Genomic DNA, 26,382 nt, shown 5'->3' with positions numbered 1-26,382 from the left:
TCACTTGGAAGTCAGTCTTCCTAGCAAAGGCTGACTTCTGCAGTGGCAAAATAAGCTTCCTTTTTATCAGTCTAATATTTCAGGTTTGTAAATTCTTTTACACTGGACCTGCGCTGACCAAAGAGGGGTGCCAACAACTCTACACTGCCACTGACCACATCATTGGGTTCCCTAACCTCATCATTACTGAAGAAAATAATTGCTTAAAAATTGAAATTGTACAGATGGAAGCAAATAACTCCATAAAATATCAAGAAATAATAAAATGAAGTCAAAATATTGAAAAAGTAGCAGAATATATGAAATATCTCATAAGAAAATATAAAAAAGTCTCATAAGACCAGGAGATATGATTTAGGAATCACTGGATTACCTAAAATCCATGAAGAGTAACAAAAAAAAAAAGGCTAGATATAATATTCCAAAAAATATATATATATATTTTATCTCAGATTTTTTTTATTCTAAGATGTTTTAAAACAAGACAACAAAGTAAAAATCAAAAAAAAAAAAATTTCACTAGTCATCTCCCAAGAGAAATTTCAAAATGAAAATTCTCAGAAATATTATAGCCAAAATCTAGAAACTCCTAAATCAAGGGGAAAATATTGCAAGTTTTCAAAATGAAATAATTCAAATGTAAAAAAGCCATAATCGGGATCACACAAGTTTTAGCAACTATCATGATAAAAGATAGGAAAGGCATTTCTGATATTTCAGAAGAAAAAAGATCTAGGATTACACACAAGAATAAGCTATTAAACAACATTGCATATTATCCTGTGGAAGACAAGTGGGATGAGGGTAGACAATGAATATTTACTGAATTAGAACAATTTCAAGTATTCCTAGTAAAAAGAACCGAAAGGCAAGTATTGTTTTAAAAAAAGACAACTAAAAAAATAAGATGGATGATAGAGATTATTTTAATACATTCAAACACTGAAATATTATATCAGGGCAGCATTGGTTCAAGTTCCATGTGTCATTATTGTTATTTACTTTTCAGTAATGTCCAATACTTCATGATCCCATTTAAGTTTTCTTAGCGAAGATACAGGAATGACTTACCATTTCTTTCTCAAGCTCATCTGATAAATGATAAAACATAGGCAAACAGGGTTAAATGATTTTCTTGGGGTCACACAATTAATAACTGTCTGGGGCCAAATTTGAATTCAGGAATAAGTCTTCCTAATTCAAGGCCTGGCATTCTATCCAATATGCCACGTAAATGTCCCCAAGCCCATGTGCTTTATGATAAACATTTGGAAGAACATCTATTCTAGATCGAAAACAATAGAAGTGAAGAAAGAATTTCTAGTAGTAGTTTCCCTAGTGAAATTACGGGCTGGCCTTCTTTGGTATCCAATTAGGTACAACTAAGTGAGACTGGTTGAAGAATGGAATTTTAACTCATTTTTCTCAGTTAATCTTCAGAGGACAAGGATGGTGAAATGTTGAAATCTTGAAATCTAAGATCAGGGAAGCTTGAGATACAAGTGAGATAGAGAGAAAGGAGAACATTTTCCTCTAAAATATACATGCCTTGAAAAAAATTATATGGTATTAACATGTAAAGCCGTGATTAAAATAATTCTCTAGTTCCTGAAGAATCCTATGGAGTAAAGTAGTTCAAATAGTGGATAAGAATATAAATGTTATGCAAATTAGGAACATGAATGATACCAGACAATTGTTTTTCTCTTTCAGGAAATCCATGAGATGTATTAAATACGGTTGGTTATCACTAATTATGACTATTTGAATAAGGAATTCAGAAATATAAGTTAAATTTTAACCGTCTTATTGGCAATAATCAATATAAACAGAGAATCATACTGGAAAGAGACTAGTAATTTGTAAAGCAGAAATAACCATGAGGTCTAAGAAGTGGATTTCAACTCTGTGGCTGCTGCAGCTCTCCTGCTTTAGCTGTGGATTTGGTGGCAAGGTCCTAGTATGGCCAATGGAGTATAGTCACTGGATCAATCTAAAGGCCATCTTGGATGAGCTCCTAGAGAGGGGCCATGAGGTGACTGTGCTGACACCCTCGGCTACTGTTCTTGTTGATCCCAGTAATTCATCCAGGCTCTATGCTGAGGTTTTCCCTGTGAGGATAAATCATGAGGATTTGGCAAAATTTTTTGAAAACCTTATCACAATTTGGAGTTATGAATGGCGAAAACTTCCACCACTGGAGTATGGTGCAGCCATGCAAGACATGGTATTCCAATATTCAAGGCTGGTGAAACAGCAGTGTGAGAGCGCTATTCTGAACAAAGACCTTATGGAGAAATTGAAGAAAGACAGATATGAAGTGGTTATTTCTGATGCTATTTGTCCTTGTGCTGAGCTCATAGCAGAGATATTTGGAATACCCTTTATCTATAGTCTGCGCTTCAGCATGGGCAATTACTTTGAAAAATACTGTGGAGGACTCCCATTCCCTCCTTCCTATGTACCTGTCCCCATGGCAATATTGACTGACAAGATGACCTTTATGGAGAGGGTGAAAAATATGCTTTTCTACATTTACTTTGACTTTTGGTTCCAGAGTTTTGATGTGAAGGATTGGGACCAGTTTTACAGTGATGTGCTAGGTAAGCCTGTGGTTTCTTCATTGGTTTTCATGTGAAACCTATTCAATAATGCCCTGACATCCTTATGTAACTTGGTGTGAATCATGGGAACAACAATTTTCTTTCCCTGTCATTCCCTTTCCCTCCTTTGATATTTTCCTGATTTGTCTAAGCAGGTTTGCCTGTCCTGTCAATAGCACCTGATTTTCCAAAGTAAAAGTTTTCCTTATTCTACATGCTATTCCCAGAAACTCTTTAATCTAGCTAAGGATATCATTTTCTTTGAGTTTTTTGAAACAAGATATTGAAGTATAATAAAATATTGAGTCTTATGGGAACATCTGGGACAATATGTTGAATAAATATGATTACAAAGCCTTGTGTTTGGCAGATTCCCTGTTGTTGACAACTCTTTTTATGTTGACCTAAGCGTGTTTATGACATGATTGTTTGTACCAGATCGATGGAAATGCCTACTAGCAGCTGCATCTGTGGCATCCAGAAATCACAAATCTTAGCTACTAAGGTCAAGGGTTATTGGAAGCTAGGGACAAAGGTGATTGGAGATCAATTATTTAGCTTTTGCTGTATAAGTGACTGTAGAGATGGTTTTAGTACCCTACTTTTAAAAAAAAAAAATGAAATAGAGTAGATTTGAGAATCTACAAGAAGCAAAAGAAAAAATTTGATCCTATTCTCCTTCCCACATTACTTCCACGCTAAGGAGCACTTCCCTTGTCAATAAATGATTTTGTGATAAACCTAGAACCTTGTCAAAGGAAGCAATAAATAGATCACAGAATTTAACATATCTTAATACAGTTCAATAAAGAATATTCTTTGAAGCTAGAAGGTAACTTAAAGAATAAGAAATAAGAAGAGCTATTACTCTGACCTGACTCAATTTCCTCAGCTACATCAGGAAGGACAGTGCTTGTAAGGTAGCTCATTTTGAAATCTAATGGCAATGAGGTTTAAGATACAAAGAATTTATTTCAGAACAAAATCTGTACGTCTTTAAGGAATGAAGTAATATTAATATTTGAAAAGGGGTAATATTAAATTAGAGCAATTCCATTATTCTATGATCCCTTCATAAAGTACTAATAAACTATGGGGATATACGGCTTTGTGCAAATTGGGGACTTTAATACCAACTAAGTATCTTGCATGAATACTAAACCTATGCCATATATTCATTAATTCCTTACTTACTCAAGGTCTCCTTATATCCTGTCTTAAAACTAAAGTTTCCTTATTGGGACAAGAAATTTAGAAATGTAAGTTAAATTTTAACCTGCTTATGGTGATAATCAATATAAGCAGAGACTCATGATGGAAAGAGCTCAGTAGTTTGTAAAGCAGGAATAACCATGAGGTCTGAGAAGTGGGTTTCAGCTCTTTGGCTGCTGCAGCTGTCTTGCTTTAGCTCTGGGTTTTGTGGCAAGGTCCTGGTATGGCCAATGGAGTATAGTCACTGGATCAATCTAAAGGCCATCTTGGATGGGCTCCTAGAGAGGGGCCATGAGGTGACTGTGCTGACACCCTCGGCTACTGTTTTTGTTGATCCCAGTAATTCATCCAGGCTCCATGCTGAGGTTTTCCCTGTGAGGATAAATCAAGAGGATTTGGCAAAATTTTTTGAAAACCTTATCACATTTTGGAGTTATGAATGGCGAAAACTTCCACCACTGGAGTATGGTGCAGCCATGCAAGACATGTTTTTCCAGTATTCAAGGCTTTTGAAACAGCAGTGTGAGAGCGCTGTTCTGAACAAAGACCTTATGGAGAAATTGAAGAAAGGCAGATATGAAGTGGTTATTTCTGATGCTATGTGTCCTTGTGCTGAGCTCATAGCAGAGATACTTGGAATACCCTTCATCTATAGTCTGCGCTTCAGCATGGGCAATACATATGAAAAATACTGTGGAGGACTCCCATCCCCTCCTTCCTATGTACCTGTCCCCATGGCAATATTGACTGACAAGATGACCTTTATGGAGAGGGTGAAAAATATGCTTTTCTACATTTACTTTGACTTTTGGTTCCAGCATGTTGATGTGAAGGATTGGGACCAGTTTTACAGTGATGTGCTAGGTAAGCCTGTGGTTTCTTCATTGGTTTTCATATCAAACCTGTTCAATAATGCTCTGTCATTTTTGTGCATCTTGGTGTGAATCATGGGAACAACAATTTTCTTTCTCTGTCATGCCCTTTCCCTCCTTTGATGTTTTCCTGATTTGTCTAAGCTGGTTTGCCTGTCCTGTCAATGGCATCTGGTTTTCCAAAGTAAAAGTTTTCCTTATTCTAGATGGTATTCCTAGAAACTCTTTAATCTGGCTAAGGATATCATTTTATGTTGTTTGGGTTTTTAAATAGATATTGAAGTATAATAAAGCATTGAGTCTTCTTAGTACATCTGCGACAATATGTTGAAAAAATATGATTACAAACTCTTGTGTTTGGCAGATTCCCTGTTGTTGACAACTCTTTTTATGTTGACCTAAGCGTGTTTATGACATGATTGTTTGTACCAGATCGATGGAAATGCCTACTAGCAGCTGCATCTGTGGCATCCAGAAATCACAAATCTTAGCTACTAAGGTCAAGGGTTATTGGAAGCTAGGGACAAAGGTGATTGGAGATCAATTATTTAGCTTTTGCTGTATAAGTGACTGTAGAGATGGTTTTAGTACCCTACTTTTTAAAAAAAAAAAAATGAAATAGAGTAGATTTGAGAATCTACAAGAAGCAAAAGAAAAAATTTGATCCTATTCTCCTTCCCACATTACTTCCACGCTAAGGAGCACTTCCCTTGTCAATAAATGATTTTGTGATAAACCTACAACCTTGTCAAAGGAAGCAATAAATAGATCACAGAATTTAACATATCTTAATACAGTTCAATAAAGAATATTCTTTGCAGCTAGAAGGTAACTTAAAGAATAAGAAATAAGAAGAGCTATTACTCTGACCTGACTCAATTTCCTCAGCTACATCAGGAAGGACAGTGCTTGTAAGGTAGCTCATTTTGAAATCTAATGGCAATGAGGTTTAAGATACAAAGAATTTATTTCAGAACAAAATCTGTACGTCTTTAAGGAATGAAGTAATATTAATATTTGAAAAGGGGTAATATTAAATTAGAGCAATTCCATTATTCTATGATCCCTGCATAAAGTACTAATAAACTATGGGGATATACGGCTTTGTGCAAATTGGGGACTTTAATACCAACTAAGTATCCTCCATGGATACTAAACCTATGCCATATATTCATTGACTCCTTACCTAATCAAGGTCTTCTTGTATCCTATATTAAAACTAAAGTTTCCTTATTGGGACAAGAAATTTAGAAATGTAAGTTAAATTTTAACCTCCGTATGGTGATAATCAATATAAGCAGAGACTCATGATGGAAAGAGCTCAGTAGTTTGTAAAGCAGGAATAACCATGAGGTCTGAGAAGTGGGTTTCAGCTCTGTGGCTGCTGCAGCTGTCTTGCTTTAGCTCTGGGTTTTGTGGCAAGGTCCTGGTATGGCCAATGGAGTATAGTCACTGGATCAATCTAAAGGCCATCTTGGATGAGCTCCTAGAGAGGGGCCATGAGGTGACTGTGCTGACACCCTCGGCTACTATTCTTGTTGATCCAAGTAATTCATCCAGGCTCCATGCTGAGGTTTTCCCTGTGAGGATAAATCAGGAGGATTTGGCAAAATTTTTTGAAAACCTTATCACACTTTGGAGTTATGAATGGCGAAAACTTCCACTACTGGAGTATGGTGCAGCCATGCAAGACATGTTTCTCAGTATTCAAAGCTTTTTGAAACAGCAGTGTGAGAGCGCTGTTCTGAACCAAGACCTTATGGAGAAATTGAAGAAAGGCAGATATGAAGTGGTTATTTCTGATGCTGTGTATCCTTGTGCTGAGCTCATAGCAGAGATATTTGGAATACCCTTTATCTATAGTCTGCGCTTCAGCATGGGCAATTACTTTGAAAAATACTGTGGAAGACTCCCATCCCCTCCTTCCTATGTACCTGTCCCCATGGCAATATTGACTGACAAGATGACCTTTATGGAGAGGTTGAAAAATATGCTTTTCTACATTTACTTTGACTTTTGGTTCCAGAGTTTTGATGTGAAGGATTGGGACCAGTTTTACAGTGATGTGCTAGGTAAGCCTGTGGTTTCTTCTTTGGTTTTCATGTGAAACCTGTTCAATAATGCCCTGACATCCTTATGTAACTTGGTGTGAATCATGGGAACAACAATTTTCTTTCCCTGTCATTCCCTTTCCCTCCTTTGATATTTTCCTGATTTGTCTAAGCAGGTTTGCCTGTCCTGTCAATAGCACCTGATTTTCCAAAGTAAAAGTTTTCCTTATTCTACATGCTATTCCCAGAAACTCTTTAATCTAGCTAAGGATATCATTTTCTTTGAGTTTTTTGAAACTAGATATTGAAGTATAATAAAATATTGAGTCTTATGGGAACATCTGGGACAATATGTTGAATAAATATGATTACAAAGCCTTGTGTTTGGCAGATTCCCTGTTGTTGACAACTCTTTTTATGTTGACCTAAGCGTGTTTATGACATGATTGTTTGTACCAGATCGATGGAAATGCCTACTAGCAGCTGCATCTGTGGCATCCAGAAATCACAAATCTTAGCTACTAAGGTCAAGGGTTATTGGAAGCTAGGGACAAAGGTGATTGGAGATCAATTATTTAGCTTTTGCTGTATAAGTGACTGTAGAGATGGTTTTAGTACCCTACTTTTTTTAAAAAAAAAAAAATGAAATAGAGTAGATTTGAGAATCTACAAGAAGCAAAAGAAAAAATTTGATCCTATTCTCCTTCCCACATTACTTCCACGCTAAGGAGCACTTCCCTTGTCAATAAATGATTTTGTGATAAACCTAGAACCTTGTCAAAGGAAGCAATAAATAGATCACAGAATTTAACATATCTTAATACAGTTCAATAAAGAATATTCTTTGAAGCTAGAAGGTAACTTAAAGAATAAGAAATAAGAAGAGCTATTACTCTGACCTGACTCAATTTCCTCAGCTACATCAGGAAGGACAGTGCTTGTAAGGTAGCTCATTTTGAAATCTAATGGCAATGAAGGTTTAAGATACAAAGAATTTATTTCAGAACAAAATCTGTACGTCTTTAAGGAATGAAGTAATATTAATATTTGAAAAGGGGTAATATTAAATTAGAGCAATTCCATTATTCTATGATCCCTTCATAAAGTACTAATAAACTATGGGGATATACGGCTTTGTGCAAATTGGGGACTTTAATACCAACTAAGTATCTTGCATGAATACTAAACCTATGCCATATATTCATTAATTCCTTACTTACTCAAGGTCTCCTTATATCCTGTCTTAAAACTAAAGTTTCCTTATTGGGACAAGAAATTTAGAAATGTAAGTTAAATTTTAACCTGCTTATGGTGATAATCAATATAAGCAGAGACTCATGATGGAAAGAGCTCAGTAGTTTGTAAAGCAGGAATAACCATGAGGTCTGAGAAGTGGGTTTCAGCTCTGTGGCTGCTGCAGCTGTCTTGCTTTAGCTCTGGGTTTTGTGGCAAGGTCCTGGTATGGCCAATGGAGTATAGTCACTGGATCAATCTAAAGACCATCTTGGATGAGCTCCTAGAGAGGGGCCATGAGGTGACTGTGCTGACACCCTCAGCTACTGTTTTTGTTGATCCCAGTAATTCATCCAGGCTCCATGCTGAGGTTTTCCCTGTGAGGATAGATCGAGAGGATTTGGCAACCTTTTTCGAAACCCTTATCACACTTTGGAGTTATGAATGGCGAAAACTTCCACTATTAGTCTATGGTGCAGCCATGCAAGACATGGCTTTCCAGTATTCAAGGCTGGTGAAACAGCAGTGTGAGAGTGCTGTTCTGAACAACGACCTTATGGAGAAATTGAAGAAAGGCAGATATGAAGTGGTTATTTCTGACACTATGTGTCCTTGTGCTGAGCTCATAGCAGAGATACTTGGAATACCCTTTATCTATAGTCTGCGCTTCATTATGGGCAATACATATGAAAAATACTGTGGAGGACTCCCATCCCCTCCTTCCTATGTACCTGTCCCCATGGCAATATTGACTGACAAGATGACCTTTATGGAGAGGGTGAAAAATATGCTTTTCTACATTTACTTTGACTTTTGGTTCCAGAATTTTGATGTGAAGGATTGGGACCAGTTTTACAGTGATGTGCTAGGTAAGCTTGTGGTTTCTTCATTGGTTTTCATATCAAACCTGTTCAAGAATGCTCTTATATCCTTATGCGTCTTGCTGTGAATCATGCAAGCAATAAGTTTCTTTCCCTCTTTTCATATTTTCCTGATTTAGCTAAGCTAGTTTGCCTGTCCTGTCAATAGCACCTAGTTTTCCAAAGTAAAAGTTTCCTTATTCTAGATGCTATTCCCAGAAACTCTTTAATCTAGCTAGGGATATCCTTTGCTTTGGTTTGGTTTGGGTTTTTTTGAGATAGATATTGAAGTATAATAAAATATTGAGTCTTATGGGTACATCTGGGACAAAATGTTGAATAAATATGATTACAAAGCCTTGAGTTTGGCAGTCTCCCTGTTGTTGACAACTCTTTTTATGTTGACCTAAGCGTGTTTATGACATGATTATTTTTACCAGATCGATGGAAATGCCTACTAGCAACTGCATCTGTGGCATCCAGAAACCACAAATCTTAGCTAGTAAGGTCAAGGGTTATTAGAAGCTAGGGACAAAGGTGGTTGGAGATAAATTATTTAACTTTTTTTTTCCAGAAGTAACTGTAGAGATGGTTTTAGCATCCTACTCCTTTTTAAAAAATGAAATAGAGTAGATTTGAGAATCTGAAAGAAGCAAAAGAAAAAAATTGATCCTATTCTCCTTTCCATATTACTTCCACACTAAGAAGCACTTCCATTCTAAATAAATGATTTTATGATAAAACTACAACTTTGTCAAAGGAAACAATAAATAGATCACAGAATTTAACATATCCTAATGAAGTTTAATAAAGAATATTCTTTGCAGCTAGAAGGTAGCTTAAAGAATAAGAAAAAAAAAGAGCTATTACTGTGACTTGACTCAATTTCTTCAGCTACTTCTGGAAGGATAGTGCTTGTAAGGTGCTCCTTTTGAAATCTAATGGCAATGAGGTATACGAAAAAATGAACTTATTTTAGAACAAAATCGGTATGTCTTAAACGAATGAAGTAATATTAATATTTGAAAAGAGTTGATATTAAATTAGCATAATTACAGTATTCTATGATCCCTGCATAAGTCTTTGTGCAAATTGGGGATTTTAATAGCAGCTAAGTATCTTCCATGGATGCTAAACCTGTGGCATATATTCATTGATTCCTTATTTACTCAAGGTCTCCTTATATCCTGTCTTGAAATTGAAGTTTCCTTATTGGGACAAGAAATTTAGAAATGTAGGTTAAATTTTAACCTGCTTATGGTGATAATTAATATAAGTAGAGACTCGTGATGGAAAGAGACTAGTAGTTTGTAAAGCAGGAATAACCATGAGGTCTGAGAAGTGGGTTTCAGCTCTGTGACTGCTGCAGCTGTCTTGCTTTAGCTCTGGGTTTTGTGGCAAGGTCCTGGTATGGCCAATGGAGTATAGTCACTGGATCAATCTAAAGACCATCTTGGATGAGCTCCTAGAGAGGGCCCATGAGGTGAGTGTGCTGACACCCTCGGCTACTATTCTTGTTCATCACAGTAATTAATCCAGGCTCCATGCTGAGGTTTTCCCTGTGAGGATAAATCGAGAGGATTTGGCTAAATTTTTTGAAAACCTTATCACACTTTGGACTTATGAATGGCGAAAACTTCCACTATTAGTCTATGGTGCAGCCATGCAAGACATGGCTTTCCAGTATTCAAGGCTGGTGAAACAGCAGTGTGAGAGTGATGTTCTGAACAAAGACCTTATGGAGAAATTGAAGAAAGGCAGATATGAAGTGGTTATTTCTGACGCTATGTGTCCTTGTGCTGAGCTCATAGCAGAGATACTTGGAATACCCTTTATCTATAGTCTGTGCTTCGGCATGGGCAATACATATGAAAAATACTGTGGAGGACTCCCATCCCCTCCTTCCTATGTACCTGTCCCCATGGCAATATTGACTGACAAGATGATCTTTATGGAGAGGGTGAAAAATATGCTTTTCTACATTTACTTTGACTTTTGATTCCAGAATTTTGATATGAAGGATTGGGACCAGTTTTACAATGATGTGCTAGGTAAGCCTCTGGTTTCTTCATTGGTTTTCATGTGAAACCTGTTCAATAATGCTCTCATATCCTTATGCATCTTGCTTCGAAGCATGGGAGCAATAAGTTTCTTTCCCTGTCATTCCCGTTCCCTCCTTTGATGTTTTCCTGATTTAGCTAAGCTGGTTTGCCTGTCCTGTCAATAGCACCTGATTTTCCAAAGTAAAAGTTTTCCTTATTCTAGATGCTATTACCAGACACTCTTTAATCTAACTAAGGATATCGTTTGGTTTTGTTTTGTTTGAGTTTTTTAAAATAGATATTGAAGTATAATAAATTATTGAGTCTTATGGGTACATCTGGGACAAAATGTTTAATAAATATGCTTACAAAGCCTTGTATTTGGCAGTCTCCCTGTTGTTGACAACTCTTTTTATCTTGACGTGAGCGTGTTTATGGCATGATTATTTGTACCTGACCAATGGAAATGCCTACTAGCAGCTGCATCTGTGGCATCCAGAAACCACAAATCTTAGCTACTAAGGTCAAGGGTTATTGGAAGCTAGGGACAAAGGTGATTGGAGATCAATTATTTAACTTTTGCTCTAGAAGTGACTGTAGAGATTGTTTTAGTATCCTACTTCTTTAAAAAAAAAATGAATTAGAGTTACTTTGAGAATCTGCATGAAACAAAAGAAAAAAATTGATCCTATTCTCCTTTCCACATTACTTCCACACTAAGGAGCACTTCCCTTCTAAATAAATGATTTTGTGATAAACCTACAGCCTTGTCAAAAGAAGCAATAAATAGGCCACAGACAATTTAACATATCCTTATGCAGTTTAATAAAGAATATTCTTTGCAGCTAGAAGGTAGCTTAAAGAATCAGAAATAAGAAGAGCTATTACTCTGACCTGATTCAATTTCCTCAGCTACTTCTGGAAGGACAGTGCTTGCAAGGTAGTTCATTTTGAAATCTAGTGGCAATCAGGTTTAAGATACAATGAATTTATTTCAGAACAAAATCTGCATGTCTTTAAAGAATGAAATAATATTAATATTTGAAAAGGGTTAATATTAAATTAGAGCAATTACAGTATTCTATGATCCCTGCATAAAATACTAACCAACAATAGGGACATAAGACTTTGTGCAAATTGGGGACTCTAGTAGCAGCTAAGTGCAATGGACTGAAGCTCGAGTTGATGTACTGAGGTCCCAAGCACATGAAGCTAAATAGTAATTGGACTATACTCTATTAATATATATGCTTGGAGAAAGAATGGCCCCCGCCCACTCTCTGTGCAAGTCCTCATGTGTTGTATAGGAAATGACGATTTTGGTGGGTGGAGGCAGAGGGATGGAGAGAAAGGTGGAAAGAGACTGCTGGCTGGCTTCTTGATGCACTGCATACATTGCTATCACAATCCTCCCTTCACCTCCGATCCCCCTTCACTTCTGATCCTTCTTCACCTCCACTGAGAATAAAGATTGAAGATTTTCCCTTAACCTGAATTCCTGACTCCAGCTGATTTTAAAATCCGTGGTCATCACAGCTAAGTCCTTCATGGATACTAAATCTGTGCTATAGATTACAAACTCTTGAATTTGTCAGTCTCCCTATCATTGACAACTCTTTTTATGCTGACCTGCGTGTGTTTATGGCATGATTATTTGTACCTGATCGATAGAAATGCCTACTAGCAGCTTCATCTGTGACATCCAGAAACTCCAGAGGCTTAGCTATTAAGGTCAAGGGTTATTAAAAGCTAGGGACAAAGGTGATTGGAGATCAACTATTTAACTTTTTTTCTAGAAGTGACTGTAGATATTTTTTTAGCACCCTACTCCTTTAAAAAATAATGAATTAGAGTTACTTTGAGAATCTGCAAGAAGCAAAAGAGAAAAATTGATCCTATTCTCCTTTCCACATGACTTCCACACTAAGGAACACTTCCCTTCTAAATAAATGCTTTTGTGATAAACCTACAACCTTGCCAAAGGAAGCAATAAGTAGGTCACAGACAATTTAACATATCCTAATGCAATTTAATAAAGAACATTCTTTGCAGCTAGAAGGTAGCTTAAAGATTAAGAAATAAGAAGAGCTATTACTCTACCCTGACTCAATTTTCTCAGCTACTTCTGGAAGGACAATGCTTGTAAGGTAGCTCATTTTGAAATCTAGTGGCAATGAGTTTTAAGATACAATGAATTTATTTCAGAACAAAATCGGTATGTCTTTGAAGAATGATTATTAATATTTTAAAAGTGTTAATATTTAAATTAGAGCAATTACAGTATTCTAAGATCCCTGCATAAAGCACCAACAAACAATAGGGACATAAAACTGTGCAAATTGGGGACTTTAATACCAGCAAAATATCCTCCATGGATACTAAACCTGTGCCATCTATCCATTGACTCCTTACTTACTCATGGTCTCCTTATAACTTATCTTAAAACTAAAATCTCAATTCCAAGATAAAGAAATTGAAACTATTTCTAGCCATATGAAAAGATTTTACAAGTCATTATTAATCAGAGAAATGTAAATTAAGATAACTCTGAAATACCACTACACACCTGTCAGATTGGCTAGAATGACAGGGAAAGATAATGAGGAATGTTGGAGGGGATGTGGGAAAACAGGGACATTGATACATTGTTGATGGAGTTGCGAATACATCTAACCATTCTGGAGAGCAATCTGGAATTATGCCCAAAAAGTTATCAAACTGTGCATACCCTTTGATCTAGCAGTGTGTCTACTGGGCTTATACCCCAAAGAGATACTAAAGAAGGGAAAGGTACCTGTATGTGCCAAAATGTTTGAAGCAGCCCTCTTTGTAGTGGCCAGAAACTGGAAAAATGAATGGATGCCCATCAATTGGCAAATGGTTGAGTAAACTGTGGCATATGAGTGTTATGGAATATTATTGTTCTGTAAGAAATGACCAGCACGATGAATACAGAGAGGTTTGGAGACACTTACATGAAGTGATGCTGAGTGAAATGACCAGAACCAGGAGATCATTATATACGTCAACAACGATACTGTATGAGGATGTATTCTGATGGAAGTGGATTTCTTTGACAAAGAGAAGATCTAACTCAGTTTTAATTGATCAGTGACGGACAGAAGCAATGACACCCAAAGAAAGAACACTGGGGAATGACTGTAAACTGTTTGCATTTTTGTTTTTCTACCTGGGTTATTTCTACCTTGTCAATCCAATTCTCTCTGTGCAACAAGAGAACTGTTTGGTTCTACACACATATATTGTATCTAGGATGTACTGTGACATATTTAACATGTATAGGACTGCTTGCCATCTAGGGGAGGGGGTGGAGGGAGGGAGGGGAAAACTCAGAACAGAAGGGAGTGCAAGGCATGATGTTGCAAAAAAAATTACCCAGGCATGGGATCTTTCGATAAAAAGTTATAATTAGGAAAAAAAAAAAAAACCTAAAATCTCCTAATTGGGAAAAGAAATTTAGAAATGTAAGTTAAATTTTAACCTGCTTATGGTGATAATCAATATAAGCAGAGACTCATGATGGAAAGAGCTCAGTAGTTTGTAAAGCAGGAATAACCATGAGGTCTGAGAAGTGGGTTTCAGCTCTTTGGCTGCTGCAGCTGTCTTGCTTTAGCTCTGGGTTTTGTGGCAAGGTCCTGGTATGGCCAATGGAGTATAGTCACTGGATCAATCTAAAGGCCATCTTGGATGGGCTCCTAGAGAGGGGCCATGAGGTGACTGTGCTGACACCCTCGGCTACTGTTTTTGTTGATCCCAGTAATTCATCCAGGCTCCATGCTGAAGATATGAAAAAAATAAGCAATCTAAAAGACATCCTAAATTGCAATTTATTACCGTTGGCATGCCAGAAGCAGTAAAGGTCTTAGATTTTGACTAAATGATTTAATTAATAAACTCTCTTAAGGATTGTTAGATAAAATTTTGATAATACTAAAATTTAAGGCTTTGTGTACTAATTGAAGAAGTGAGATTTAAAGTGTTAGCTTTGATGTGGATTGTGAAACAATTTTATTTACAATTATGTGGTTAAAGATTTTCATGAACTTTGATATATTAGTTAAGCTAAAGTCATGTGTTGAGATGACTAGGATTATGGTATCTGAATGTAATAGAATATTATTATTCTATAAGAAATGATGAGCAGGCTGATTTCAGAAAGCCTGGTAAGACTTCATGAACTGATGTTGAGTGAAATGAGCAGAATCAAGAGAACATTATATATAGTAACAACAAGATTATGTGATGATCAACTATGATGAATTTGGTTCTTTTCAACAATGAGATGATCTAAGACAATTCCAAGAGACTTGTGATGGAAAGTGCCTGCCACAACCAGAGAAACAGCTATGGAGACTGAATGTGATTTAATCTTATTATTTGTACCCTTTTTGCTATTGTTTGTTTGCTTTTTTTTCTTTCTTGCATCTTTTTCCATTTTGAGCTGTTTTTTCTTGTGTAGCATGAAAAATATGGAAATGTGTTTAAAAGGAAAAAAGCAAAGAAGTTCCCCAAAATTAAATGTGTGAGTCTGAGCCCAAGGGCAGAAGATAATTTCAGGTCTAACCTTTAGCCTATCACATGTGGAAGAAGTAGGGCAGGAAACCATATGAAAGGAGAGTCAAGCAGTTCACTCAATATTATGGACTCACAATAACTGAGTCTAGCTGCGGTCTATTGAAATTCAAGCACATGTGATCCAACAGATTTAAATATAGATTAGGAACTCACAAAGTTATACCAGAAGAGCAGGGAACAAATTTCTCTCAAGATCACACCACTTGGAAATACTGAACACTTGCAGGCTCTTAGACAGATATGAAACAGAAAAACATAAAAAGATAGAAGTTCATCTCAGACATCCCCTCCCCTCAGAAGTTAGCAGGACTCTATATTAACAAAAAATCCAAAATCAAAAAGTAGCCTGAAAGAATGAGCAAACGAACAAACAAAAAAAGAAACTAACCTTAAAGAACTACTCTGATGACAGGAAGGTGCAGCAGGGCACAAACAAAATAGCATTATCTACAGAAGAATTTCAAAGAAAATGGGTGGACACAAACTCAATGAGAACTTTTTTTTAATTAGAAATTTATTTTATTTCATTAAAGCTTTTTTTTTTTTTCAAAATATATACATGGATAATTTTCAGCATTCACCCCTACAAAACATTGTGTTCTATTTTTTCCCTCCCTTCCCTCTCATTCTGTCCCCCAGTTGGCAAGTGATCCAATATATGTTAAACATGTATTCCTCTATACATATTTCCCCAATTATCATGCTGCACAAGAAAAATCAGATCAAAAAGGAAAAAAAAATCGAGAAAGAAAACAAAATGCAACAAAACAATAAGAAGAGTGAAAATATGTTGTGGTCTATTTTTGGTTCCCACTGGCCTCTCTCTGGGTACAGATGCCTTTCTTCATCACAAGACCTCAACAAGAATTCTTAAAAGAGTAAAAGCAAGAAATAAAAAGAACAAAAAAAAATTTTTTAAACCATTTATAAGATGGAGCAATTACACAACACAGTGAATAGAGCACTGGCTCTGGAGTTAGGAGAACCTGAGTTCAAATTTGAACTCAGATATTTAACATTTCCTAGCTGGGTGACCCTGGATAACTCATTTAATCTCAATTGCCTCTCAAAAGAAAAACAACAAAAACAAACTATATGGGAGAGGTGTGGGGAAAATAGGGGTAGGGGAATGAATGCTTTGGAAAGAGATTATATTATAAATTAACAGCTGGTAAAGGAGGTTTAATCGCTTGATAGAACCCTGAAACTATCCTCATGATATTGTTCTTGACTTTTAGGTGAGCCTGAAACTCTCCTCTGAGGATTACCTTCAGGGCAGTTAAGGGGTTTCATTAAGATTGGCCCAGGACCACTCCCTACTTAGCTCGAACTTAAGTGGTCTCATTTAGCTGGAGATCTAGACCTGATATTTTTATTGAGTAGCTGGCCGCACCCTCAATTGAAATGAAAATTAGCCCAGGACTACTCCTATTTTATTCAACTGGAAATCTAGGCCTGGAGGCAGTGACAACATTGAAGGAATTTCATTCAAGTGAAACTTCAGTCTCAGATTTCCTATTAAAGGGCAATTTGGGGCTCATTTCTTTGCAGAGGTCTAAAAGTAGGATCATGCCATGCCAAAGAACCTCTCTTTCTCTTTGGCATAGCTGCCTGTCAGGATCCCTGCCTGCTGTGAAGACATTCCCTTCTCAGTGTTAAAACCTCTGTTTATCTCTCTGCCAGGATTTCTCTGCTAGATCTTTATCTCTCTGCCAAGACTTTATCACTTGGAAGTCAGTCTTCCTAGCAAAGGCTGACTTCTGCAGTGGCAAAATAAGCTTCCTTTTTATCAGTCTAATATTTCAGGTTTGTAAATTCTTTTACACTGGACCTGCGCTGACCAAAGAGGGGTGCCAACAACTCTACACTGCCACTGACCACATCATTGGGTTCCCTAACCTCATCATTACTGAAGAAAATAATTGCTTAAAAATTGAAATTGTACAGATGGAAGCAAATAACTCCATAAAATATCAAGAAATAATAAAATGAAGTCAAAATATTGAAAAAGTAGCAGAATATATGAAATATCTCATAAGAAAATATAAAAAAGTCTCATAAGACCAGGAGATATGATTTAGGAATCACTGGATTACCTAAAATCCATGAAGAGTAACAAAAAAAAAAAGGCTAGATATAATATTCCAAAAAATATATATATATATTTTATCTCAGATTTTTTTTATTCTAAGATGTTTTAAAACAAGACAACAAAGTAAAAATCAAAAAAAAAAAAATTTCACTAGTCATCTCCCAAGAGAAATTTCAAAATGAAAATTCTCAGAAATATTATAGCCAAAATCTAGAAACTCCTAAATCAAGGGGAAAATATTGCAAGTTTTCAAAATGAAATAATTCAAATGTAAAAAAGCCATAATCGGGATCACACAAGTTTTAGCAACTATCATGATAAAAGATAGGAAAGGCATTTCTGATATTTCAGAAGAAAAAAGATCTAGGATTACACACAAGAATAAGCTATTAAACAACATTGCATATTATCCTGTGGAAGACAAGTGGGATGAGGGTAGACAATGAATATTTACTGAATTAGAACAATTTCAAGTATTCCTAGTAAAAAGAACCGAAAGGCAAGTATTGTTTTAAAAAAAGACAACTAAAAAAATAAGATGGATGATAGAGATTATTTTAATACATTCAAACACTGAAATATTATATCAGGGCAGCATTGGTTCAAGTTCCATGTGTCATTATTGTTATTTACTTTTCAGTAATGTCCAATACTTCATGATCCCATTTAAGTTTTCTTAGCGAAGATACAGGAATGACTTACCATTTCTTTCTCAAGCTCATCTGATAAATGATAAAACATAGGCAAACAGGGTTAAATGATTTTCTTGGGGTCACACAATTAATAACTGTCTGGGGCCAAATTTGAATTCAGGAATAAGTCTTCCTAATTCAAGGCCTGGCATTCTATCCAATATGCCACGTAAATGTCCCCAAGCCCATGTGCTTTATGATAAACATTTGGAAGAACATCTATTCTAGATCGAAAACAATAGAAGTGAAGAAAGAATTTCTAGTAGTAGTTTCCCTAGTGAAATTACGGGCTGGCCTTCTTTGGTATCCAATTAGGTACAACTAAGTGAGACTGGTTGAAGAATGGAATTTTAACTCATTTTTCTCAGTTAATCTTCAGAGGACAAGGATGGTGAAATGTTGAAATCTTGAAATCTAAGATCAGGGAAGCTTGAGATACAAGTGAGATAGAGAGAAAGGAGAACATTTTCCTCTAAAATATACATGCCTTGAAAAAAATTATATGGTATTAACATGTAAAGCCGTGATTAAAATAATTCTCTAGTTCCTGAAGAATCCTATGGAGTAAAGTAGTTCAAATAGTGGATAAGAATATAAATGTTATGCAAATTAGGAACATGAATGATACCAGACAATTGTTTTTCTCTTTCCAATCCATAGGATAGCAATAAATACATTTGAGTTATCTAATTATGACTATTGAATAAAGAATTCCAATATAAGTTAAATTTAACAAATCTTGGCAATAATCAATATAAACAGAGAATCATACTGGAAAGAGACTAGTAATTTGTAAAGCAGAAATAACCATGAGGTCTAAGAAGTGGATTTCAACTCTGTGGCTGCTGCAGCTCTCCTGCTTTAGCTGTGGATTTGGTGGCAAGGGTCCTAGTATGGCCAGTGGTCACTGGATCGATCTAAAGGCCATCTTGGATGAGCTCTAGAGAGGGCCATGAGGGTGACTGTGCTGACACCCTCGGCTACTGTTCTTGTTGATCCCAGTAATTCATCCAGGCTCTATGCTGAGGTTTTCCCTGTGAGGATAAATCATGAGGATTTGGCAAAATTTTTTGAAAACCTTATCACAATTTGGAGTTATGAATGGCGAAAACTTCCACCACTGGAGTATGGTGCAGCCATGCAAGACATGGTATTCCAATATTCAAGGCTGGTGAAACAGCAGTGTGAGCTTCAGCCTGAACATGGTGTATGGAGAAATTGAAGAAAGACAGATGTAGGTGGTTATTTCTGATGCTATTTGTCCTTGTGCTGAGCTCATAGCAGAGATATTTGGAATACCCTTTATCTATAGTCTGCGCTTCAGCATGGGCAATTACTTTGAAAAATACTGTGGAGGACTCCCATTCCCTCCTTCCTATGTACCTGTCCCCATGGCAATATTGACCCCAGCAAGATGACCTTTATGGAAGGTAAATAATAACACTACATTTACTTTGACTTTGGTTCCAGAGTTTTTGATGTGAGAGTTGGGACCAGTTTACAGTGATGTGCTAGGTAAGCCTGTGGTTTCTTCATTGGTTTTCATGTGAAACCTGTTCAATAATGCCCTGACATCCTTATGTAACTTGGTGTGAATCATGGGAACAACAATTTTCTTTCCCTGTCATTCCCTTTCCCTCCTTTGATATTTTCCTGATTTGTCTAAGCTGGTTTGCCTGTCCTGTCAATAGCACCTGATTTTCCAAAGTAAAAGTTTTCCTTATTCTACATGCTATTCCCAGAAACTCTTTAATCTAGCTAAGGATATCATTTTCTTTGAGTTTTTGGAACTAGATATTGAAGTATAATAAAATATTGAGTCTTATGGGAACATCTGGGACAATATGTTGAATAAATATGATTACAAAGCCTTGTGTTTGGCAGATTCCCTGTTGTTGACAACTCTTTTTATGTTGACCTAAGCGTGTTTATGACATGATTGTTTGTACCAGATCGATGGAAATGCCTACTAGCAGCTGCATCTGTGGCATCCAGAAATCACAAATCTTAGCTACTAAGGTCAAGGGTTATTGGAAGCTAGGGACAAAGGTGATTGGAGATCAATTATTTAGCTTTTGCTGTATAAGTGACTGTAGAGATGGTTTTAGTACCCTACTTTTAAAAAAAAAAATGAAATAGAGTAGATTTGAGAATCTACAAGAAGCAAAAGAAAAAATTTGATCCTATTCTCCTTCCCACATTACTTCCACGCTAAGGAGCACTTCCCTTGTCAATAAATGATTTTGTGATAAACCTACAACCTTGTCAAAGGAAGCAATAAATAGATCACAGAATTTAACATATCTTAATACAGTTCAATAAAGAATATTCTTTGAAGCTAGAAGGTAACTTAAAGAATAAGAAATAAGAAGAGCTATTACTCTGACCTGACTCAATTTCCTCAGCTACTTCTGGAAGGACAATGCTTGTAAGGTAGCTCATTTTGAAATTTAATGACAATGAGGTTTAAGATACAAAGAATTTATTTCAGAACAAAATCTGTACGTCTTTAAGGAATGAAGTAATATTAATATTTGAAAAGGGGTAATATTAAATTAGAGCAATTCCATTATTCTATGATCCCTTCATAAAGTACTAATAAACATAGGATATACGGCTTTGTACCAATTGGGACTTTAATACCAACTATTGTATGAATACTAAACCTATGCCATATATTGTTAATTCCTTACTTACTCAAAGATATATGTCCTGTCTTAAAACTAAAAGTTTCCTTATTAGGACAAGAAATTTGAAATGTAAGTTAAATTTTAACCTGCTTATGGTGATAATCAATATAAGCGAGATTTCATGATGGAAGAGCTCGTGGTTGTAAGCAGAAATAACCATGAGGTCTAAGAAGTGGATTTCAACTCTGTGGCTGCTGCAGCTCTCTTACTTCAGCTCTGGGTTTTGTGGCAAGGTCCTGGTGTGGCCAATGGAGTACTATAGTCACTGGATAATCTAAAAACCATCTTGGATGGGCTCTAGAGAGGGGCCATGAGGTGACTGTGCTGACACCTCGGCTGCTGTTTTGTTGATCCCAGTAATTCATCAGGCTCCATGTGGGGAGTTTTCCTGTGAGGATAAATCATGAGGATTTGGCAAAACTTTTTGAAAACCTTATCACAATTTGGAGTTATGAATGGCGAAAACTTCCACCACTGGAGTATGGTGCAGCCATGCAAGACATGTTTCTCCAGTATTCAAGCTTTTTGAAACAGCAGTGTGAGAGCGCTGTTCTGAACCAAGACCTTATGGAGAAATTGAAGAAAGGCAGATATGAAGTGGTTATTTCTGATGCTATGTATCCTTGTGCTGAGCTCATAGCAGAGATATTTGGAATACCCTTTATCTATAGTCTGCGCTTCAGCATGGGCAATTACTTTGAAAAATACTGTGGGCCATCCCCTCATCCCTGTGTACCCTGTCCCCATGGCAATATTGACTGACAAGATGACCTTTATGGAGGTTGAAAATACTTTTCTACATTTACTTTGACTTTTGGTTCCAGAGTTTTGATGTGAAGGATTGGGACCAGTTTTACAGTGATGTGCTAGGTAAGCCTGTGGTTTCTTCATTGGTTTTCATGTGAAACCTGTTCAATAATGCCCTGACATCCTTATGTAACTTGGTGTGAATCATGGGAACAACAATTTTCTTTCCCTGTCATTCCCTTTCCCTCCTTTGATATTTTCCTGATTTGTCTAAGCTGGTTTGCCTGTCCTGTCAATAGCACCTGATTTTCCAAAGTAAAAGTTTTCCTTATTCTACATGCTATTCCCAGAAACTCTTTAATCTAGCTAAGGATATCATTTTGTTTTGGTTTGGTTTTTAAAAATAGATACTGAAGTATAATAAATTATTGAGTCTTATGGGTACATCTGGGACAATATGTTGAACAAATATGATTACAAAGCCTTGTGTTTGGCAGATTCCCTGTTGTTGACAACTCTTTTTATGTTGACCTAAGCGTGTTTATGACATGATTGTTTGTACCAGATCGATGGAAATGCCTACTAGCAGCTGCATCTGTGGCATCCAGAAATCACAAATCTTAGCTACTAAGGTCAAGGGTTATTGGAAGCTAGGGACAAAGGTGATTGGAGATCAATTATTTAGCTTTTGCTGTATAAGTGACTGTAGAGATGGTTTTAGTACCCTACTTTTTAAAAAAAAAAAAATGAAATAGAGTAGATTTGAGAATCTACAAGAAGCAAAAGAAAAAATTTGATCCTATTCTCCTTCCCACATTACTTCCACGCTAAGGAGCACTTCCCTTGTCAATAAATGATTTTGTGATAAACCTACAACCTTCTCAAAGGAAGCAATAAATAGATCACAGAATTTAACATATCTTAATACAGTTCAATAAAGAATATTCTTTGCAGCTAGAAGGTAACTTAAAGAATAAGAAATAAGAAGAGCTATTACTCTGACCTGACTCAATTTCCTCAGCTACATCATGAAGGACAGTGCTTGTAAAGTAGCTCATTTTGAAATCTAATGGCAATGAGGTTTAAGATACAAAGAATTTATTTCAGAACAAAATCTGTACGTCTTTAAGGAATGAAGTAATATTAATATTTGAAAAGGGGTAATATTAAATTAGAGCAATTCCATTATTCTATGATCCCTGCATAAAGTACTAACAAACTATGGGGATATACGGCTTTGTGCAAATTGGGGACTTTAATACCAACTAAGTATCTTGCATGAATACTAAACCTATGCCATATATTCATTAATTCCTTACTTACTCAAGGTCTCCTTATATCCTGTCTTAAAACTAAAGTTTCCTTATTGGGACAAATTTGAAATGTAAGTTAAAATTTAACCTGTATGGTGATAATCAATATAAGCGAGACTCATGATGGAAGAGCTCAGTAGTTGTAAAGCGGAATAACCATAGTCTGAGAGTGGGTTTTCAGCTCTGTATGTGCTGCGGCTGTCTTGCTTTAGCTCTGGGTTTTGTGTAGGTCCTGGAAATGTGGCCAATAATTATAGTCACTGGATCCAATCTAAAGAGCCATCTTGGATGAGCTCCTGAGAAGGCCATGAGGTGACTGTGTGCTGACACCCTCTAAACTACTATTTTGTTGATCCCAGTAATTCATCCAGGCTCCATGCTGAGGTTTTCCCTGTGAGGATAAATCATGAGGATTTGGCAAAACTTTTTGAAAACCTTATCACAATTTGGAGTTATGAATGGCGAAAACTTCCACCACTGGAGTATGGTGCAGCCATGCAAGACATGTTCTCAGTATTCAAAACTTTTTGAAACAACAGTGTGAGAGCGCTGTTCTGAACCAAGACCTTATGGAGGGGTGAAGAAGGCAGATGAGTGGTTATTTCTGATGCTGTGTATCCTTGTGCTGAGCTCATAGCAGAGATATTTGGAATACCCTTTATCTATAGTCTGCGCTTCAGCATGGGCAATTACTTTGAAAAATACTGTGGAAGACTCCCATCCCCTCCTTCCTATGTACCTGTCCCCATGGCAATATTGACTGACAAGATGACCTTTATGGAGAGGTTGAAAAATAATAACACCACATTTACTTTTGATTTTTGGTTCCAGAGTTTTTGATGTAGAAGGATTAGGACCAGTTTACAGTGATATTTAGGTAAGCCTGTGGTTTCTTCTTCTGGTTTCATGTGAAACCTGTTCAATAATGCCCCATCTTATGTAACTTGGTGTGAATCATGGGAACAACAATTTTCTTTCCCTGTCATTCCCTTTCCCTCCTTTGATATTTTCCTGATTTGTCTAAGCTGGTTTGCCTGTCCTGTCAATAGCACATGGTTTTCCAAAGTAAAAGTTTTCCTTATTCTACATGCTATTCCCAGAAACTCTTTAATCTGGCTAAGGATATCATTTTATGTTGTTTGGGTTTTTAAATAGATATTGAAGTATAATAAAGCATTGAGTCTTCTTAGTACATCTGCGACAATATGTTGAAAAAATATGATTACAAACTCTTGTGTTTGCTTGAATTCCTATTGTTGACAACTCTCTTTTTATATTGACCTAAGCGTGTTTGCCAAGCATGATTGTTTTGTACCAGAATCGATGGAAGTAACCTACTAGCAGCTGCATGCAGCATCAAAATCACAAATCTGCCAACTACTAAGATCAAGGGTTATTGGAAGCTAGGGACAAAGGTGATTGGAGATCAGTGTTAACTTTGCTGTATAAGTGACTGCAGATGTTTAGTACCCGCACAAAAAAAAAAAAAAATGAAATAGAGTAGTTGAAGTCTGAAGCAAAGAAAAAATTTGATCTATTCTCCTTCCACATTACTTCCACGCTAAGGGCTTCCCTTGTCAATGATTTTGTGATAAACCTACAACCTTGCCAAAGGAAGCAATAAATAGATCGCAATTGTATCTTAATACAGTTCAATAAAGAATATTCTTTGAAGCTAGAAGGTAACTTAAAGAATAAGAAATAAGAAGAGCTATTACTCTGACCTGACTCAATTTCCTCAGCTACATCAGGAAGGACAGTGCTTGGGTATGTTTTTGAAATCTAATGACGTGGTTTAAGATACAAAGAATTTATTTCAGAACAAAATCTGTATGTCTTTAAGGAATGAAGTATTAATATTTGAAAAGGGGTAATATTAAATTAGAGCAATTCCATTATTCTATGATCCCTTCATAAAGTACTAATAAACTATGGGGATATACGGCTTTGTGCAAATTGGGGACTTTAATACCAACTAAGTATCTTGCATGAATACTAAACCTATGCCATATATTCATTAATTCCTTACTTACTCAAGGTCTCCTTATATCCTGTCTTAAAACTAAAGTTTCCTTATTGGGACAAGAAATTTAGAAATGTAAGTTAAATTTTAACCTGCTTATGGTGATAATCAATATAAGCAGAGACTCATGATGGAAAGAGCTCAGTAGTTTGTAAAGCAGGAATAACCATGAGGTCTGAGAAGTGGGTTTCAGCTCTGTGGCTGCTGCAGCTGTCTTGCTTTAGCTCTGGGTTTTGTGGCAAGGTCCTGGTATGGCCAATGGAGTATAGTCACTGGATCAGTAAGGGCCATCTTGGATGAGCTCCTAGAGGAAGGGCCATGAGGTGACTGTGCAACACCCTCAGCTACTGTTTTTGTTGATCAGTAATTCATCCAGGCTCCATGCTGAGGTTTTCCCTGTGAGGGGATAGATCGAGAGGGATTTGGCAACCTTTTTGAAATTATATCACACTTTGGAGTTATGAATGGCAGCTTCACTATTAGTCTATGGTGCAGCCATGCAGACATAGCTTTCCAGTATTCAGGCTGTTGAAACAGCAGTCCAAAGAGTGCTGTCTGAACAACGACCTTATGGAGAATTGAAGAAGGCAGATATGAAGTGGTTATTTCTGACACTATGTGTCCTTGTGCTGAGCTCATAGCAGAGATACTTGGAATACCCTTTATCTATAGTCTGCGCTTCATTATGGGCAATACATATGAAAAATACTGTGGAGGACTCCCATCCCCTCCTTCCTATGTACCTGTCCCCATGGCAATATTGACTGACAAGATGACCTTTATGGAGGAATTGAAAATATACTTTCTACATTTACTTTGACTTTTAGTTCAGGGTATGATGTGAAGGATTGGGACCAGTTTTACAGTGATGTGCTAGGTAAGCTTGTGGTTTCTTCATTGGTTTTCATATCAAACCTGTTCAAGAATGCTCTTATATCCTTATGCGTCTTGCTGTGAATCATGCAAGCAATAAGTTTCTTTCCCTCTTTCATGTACCACAATTTAGCTAAGCTAGTTTGCCTGTCCTGTCAATAGCACCTAGTTTTCCAAAGTAAAAGTTTCCTTATTCTAGATGCTATTCCCAGAAACTCTTTAATCTAGCTAGGGATATCCTTTGCTTTGGTTTGGTTTGGGTTTTTGAGATGAATTAACAGTATAATAAATATTAGTCTTATGGGTACACATCTGGGACAAAATGTTGAATAATATGATTACAAAGCCTTAGGTTGGTCTCTGTTGTTGACAGCTCTTTTATGTTGATAAAAATGTTTATGACATGATTGTTTTACCAGATGGGTAAATGCCTACTAGCATCTGGCATCCAAATAAATATAAAATGAGGTCAGGGTTATTAGA

The 26,382-nt window shown here is 36.4% G+C and overlaps 1 protein-coding gene and 7 pseudogenes across 1 annotated transcript; all 8 read left to right on the top strand.

The window, feature by feature from the left end:
• The first annotated feature begins 1,210 nt into the window (after window positions 1-1,210).
• LOC111721357 lies at window positions 1,211-2,686 on the top strand (annotated as a pseudogene).
• Window positions 2,687-3,869: 1,183 nt separating this feature from the next.
• On the top strand, window positions 3,870-4,762 carry LOC116420012 (annotated as a pseudogene).
• Window positions 4,763-5,818: 1,056 nt separating this feature from the next.
• Window positions 5,819-7,702, top strand: LOC116420015 (annotated as a pseudogene).
• A 19-nt stretch (window positions 7,703-7,721) lies between these two features.
• On the top strand, window positions 7,722-8,939 carry LOC100924430 (annotated as a pseudogene).
• Window positions 8,940-10,158: 1,219 nt separating this feature from the next.
• Window positions 10,159-10,934, top strand: LOC116420016 (annotated as a pseudogene).
• Window positions 10,935-14,328: 3,394 nt separating this feature from the next.
• LOC116420017 (UDP-glucuronosyltransferase 2B15-like) lies at window positions 14,329-19,671 on the top strand. The gene is made up of 3 exons (XM_031943176.1): window positions 14,329-14,663; window positions 19,268-19,460; window positions 19,492-19,671. The coding sequence occupies exons 1-3, from the start codon at window positions 14,452-14,454 to the stop codon at window positions 19,669-19,671; spliced, it is 585 nt and encodes a 194-aa protein (XP_031799036.1). The 5' UTR covers window positions 14,329-14,451.
• Window positions 19,672-23,348: 3,677 nt separating this feature from the next.
• On the top strand, window positions 23,349-23,843 carry LOC116420045 (annotated as a pseudogene).
• A 1,024-nt stretch (window positions 23,844-24,867) lies between these two features.
• LOC116420013 lies at window positions 24,868-26,006 on the top strand (annotated as a pseudogene).
• The last annotated feature ends 376 nt before the right edge of the window (window positions 26,007-26,382 follow it).

This window comes from Sarcophilus harrisii, chromosome 6 (assembly GCF_902635505.1).
Source record: "Sarcophilus harrisii chromosome 6, mSarHar1.11, whole genome shotgun sequence".
Taxonomy (NCBI): domain Eukaryota; kingdom Metazoa; phylum Chordata; class Mammalia; order Dasyuromorphia; family Dasyuridae; genus Sarcophilus; species Sarcophilus harrisii.
The sequence above is the reverse complement of the archived record's forward strand: the minus strand, read 5'-3'. Positions and strand labels throughout refer to the sequence as shown.

Excerpts from the sequence above, each read along its gene's own strand:
- LOC116420017 (XM_031943176.1), top strand. The coding sequence starts at position 14,452 with ATGAGGTCTGAGAAGTGGGTTTCAGCTCTTTGGCTGCTGCAGCTGTCT. Across the intron at positions 14,664-19,267 it reads GATCCCAGTAATTCATCCAG|GCTCTATGCTGAGGTTTTCC; the intron begins GCTCCATGCTGA and ends TAATTCATCCAG. Across the intron at positions 19,461-19,491 it reads AGCTTCAGCCTGAACATGGT|GTGGTTATTTCTGATGCTAT; the intron begins GTATGGAGAAAT and ends AGACAGATGTAG.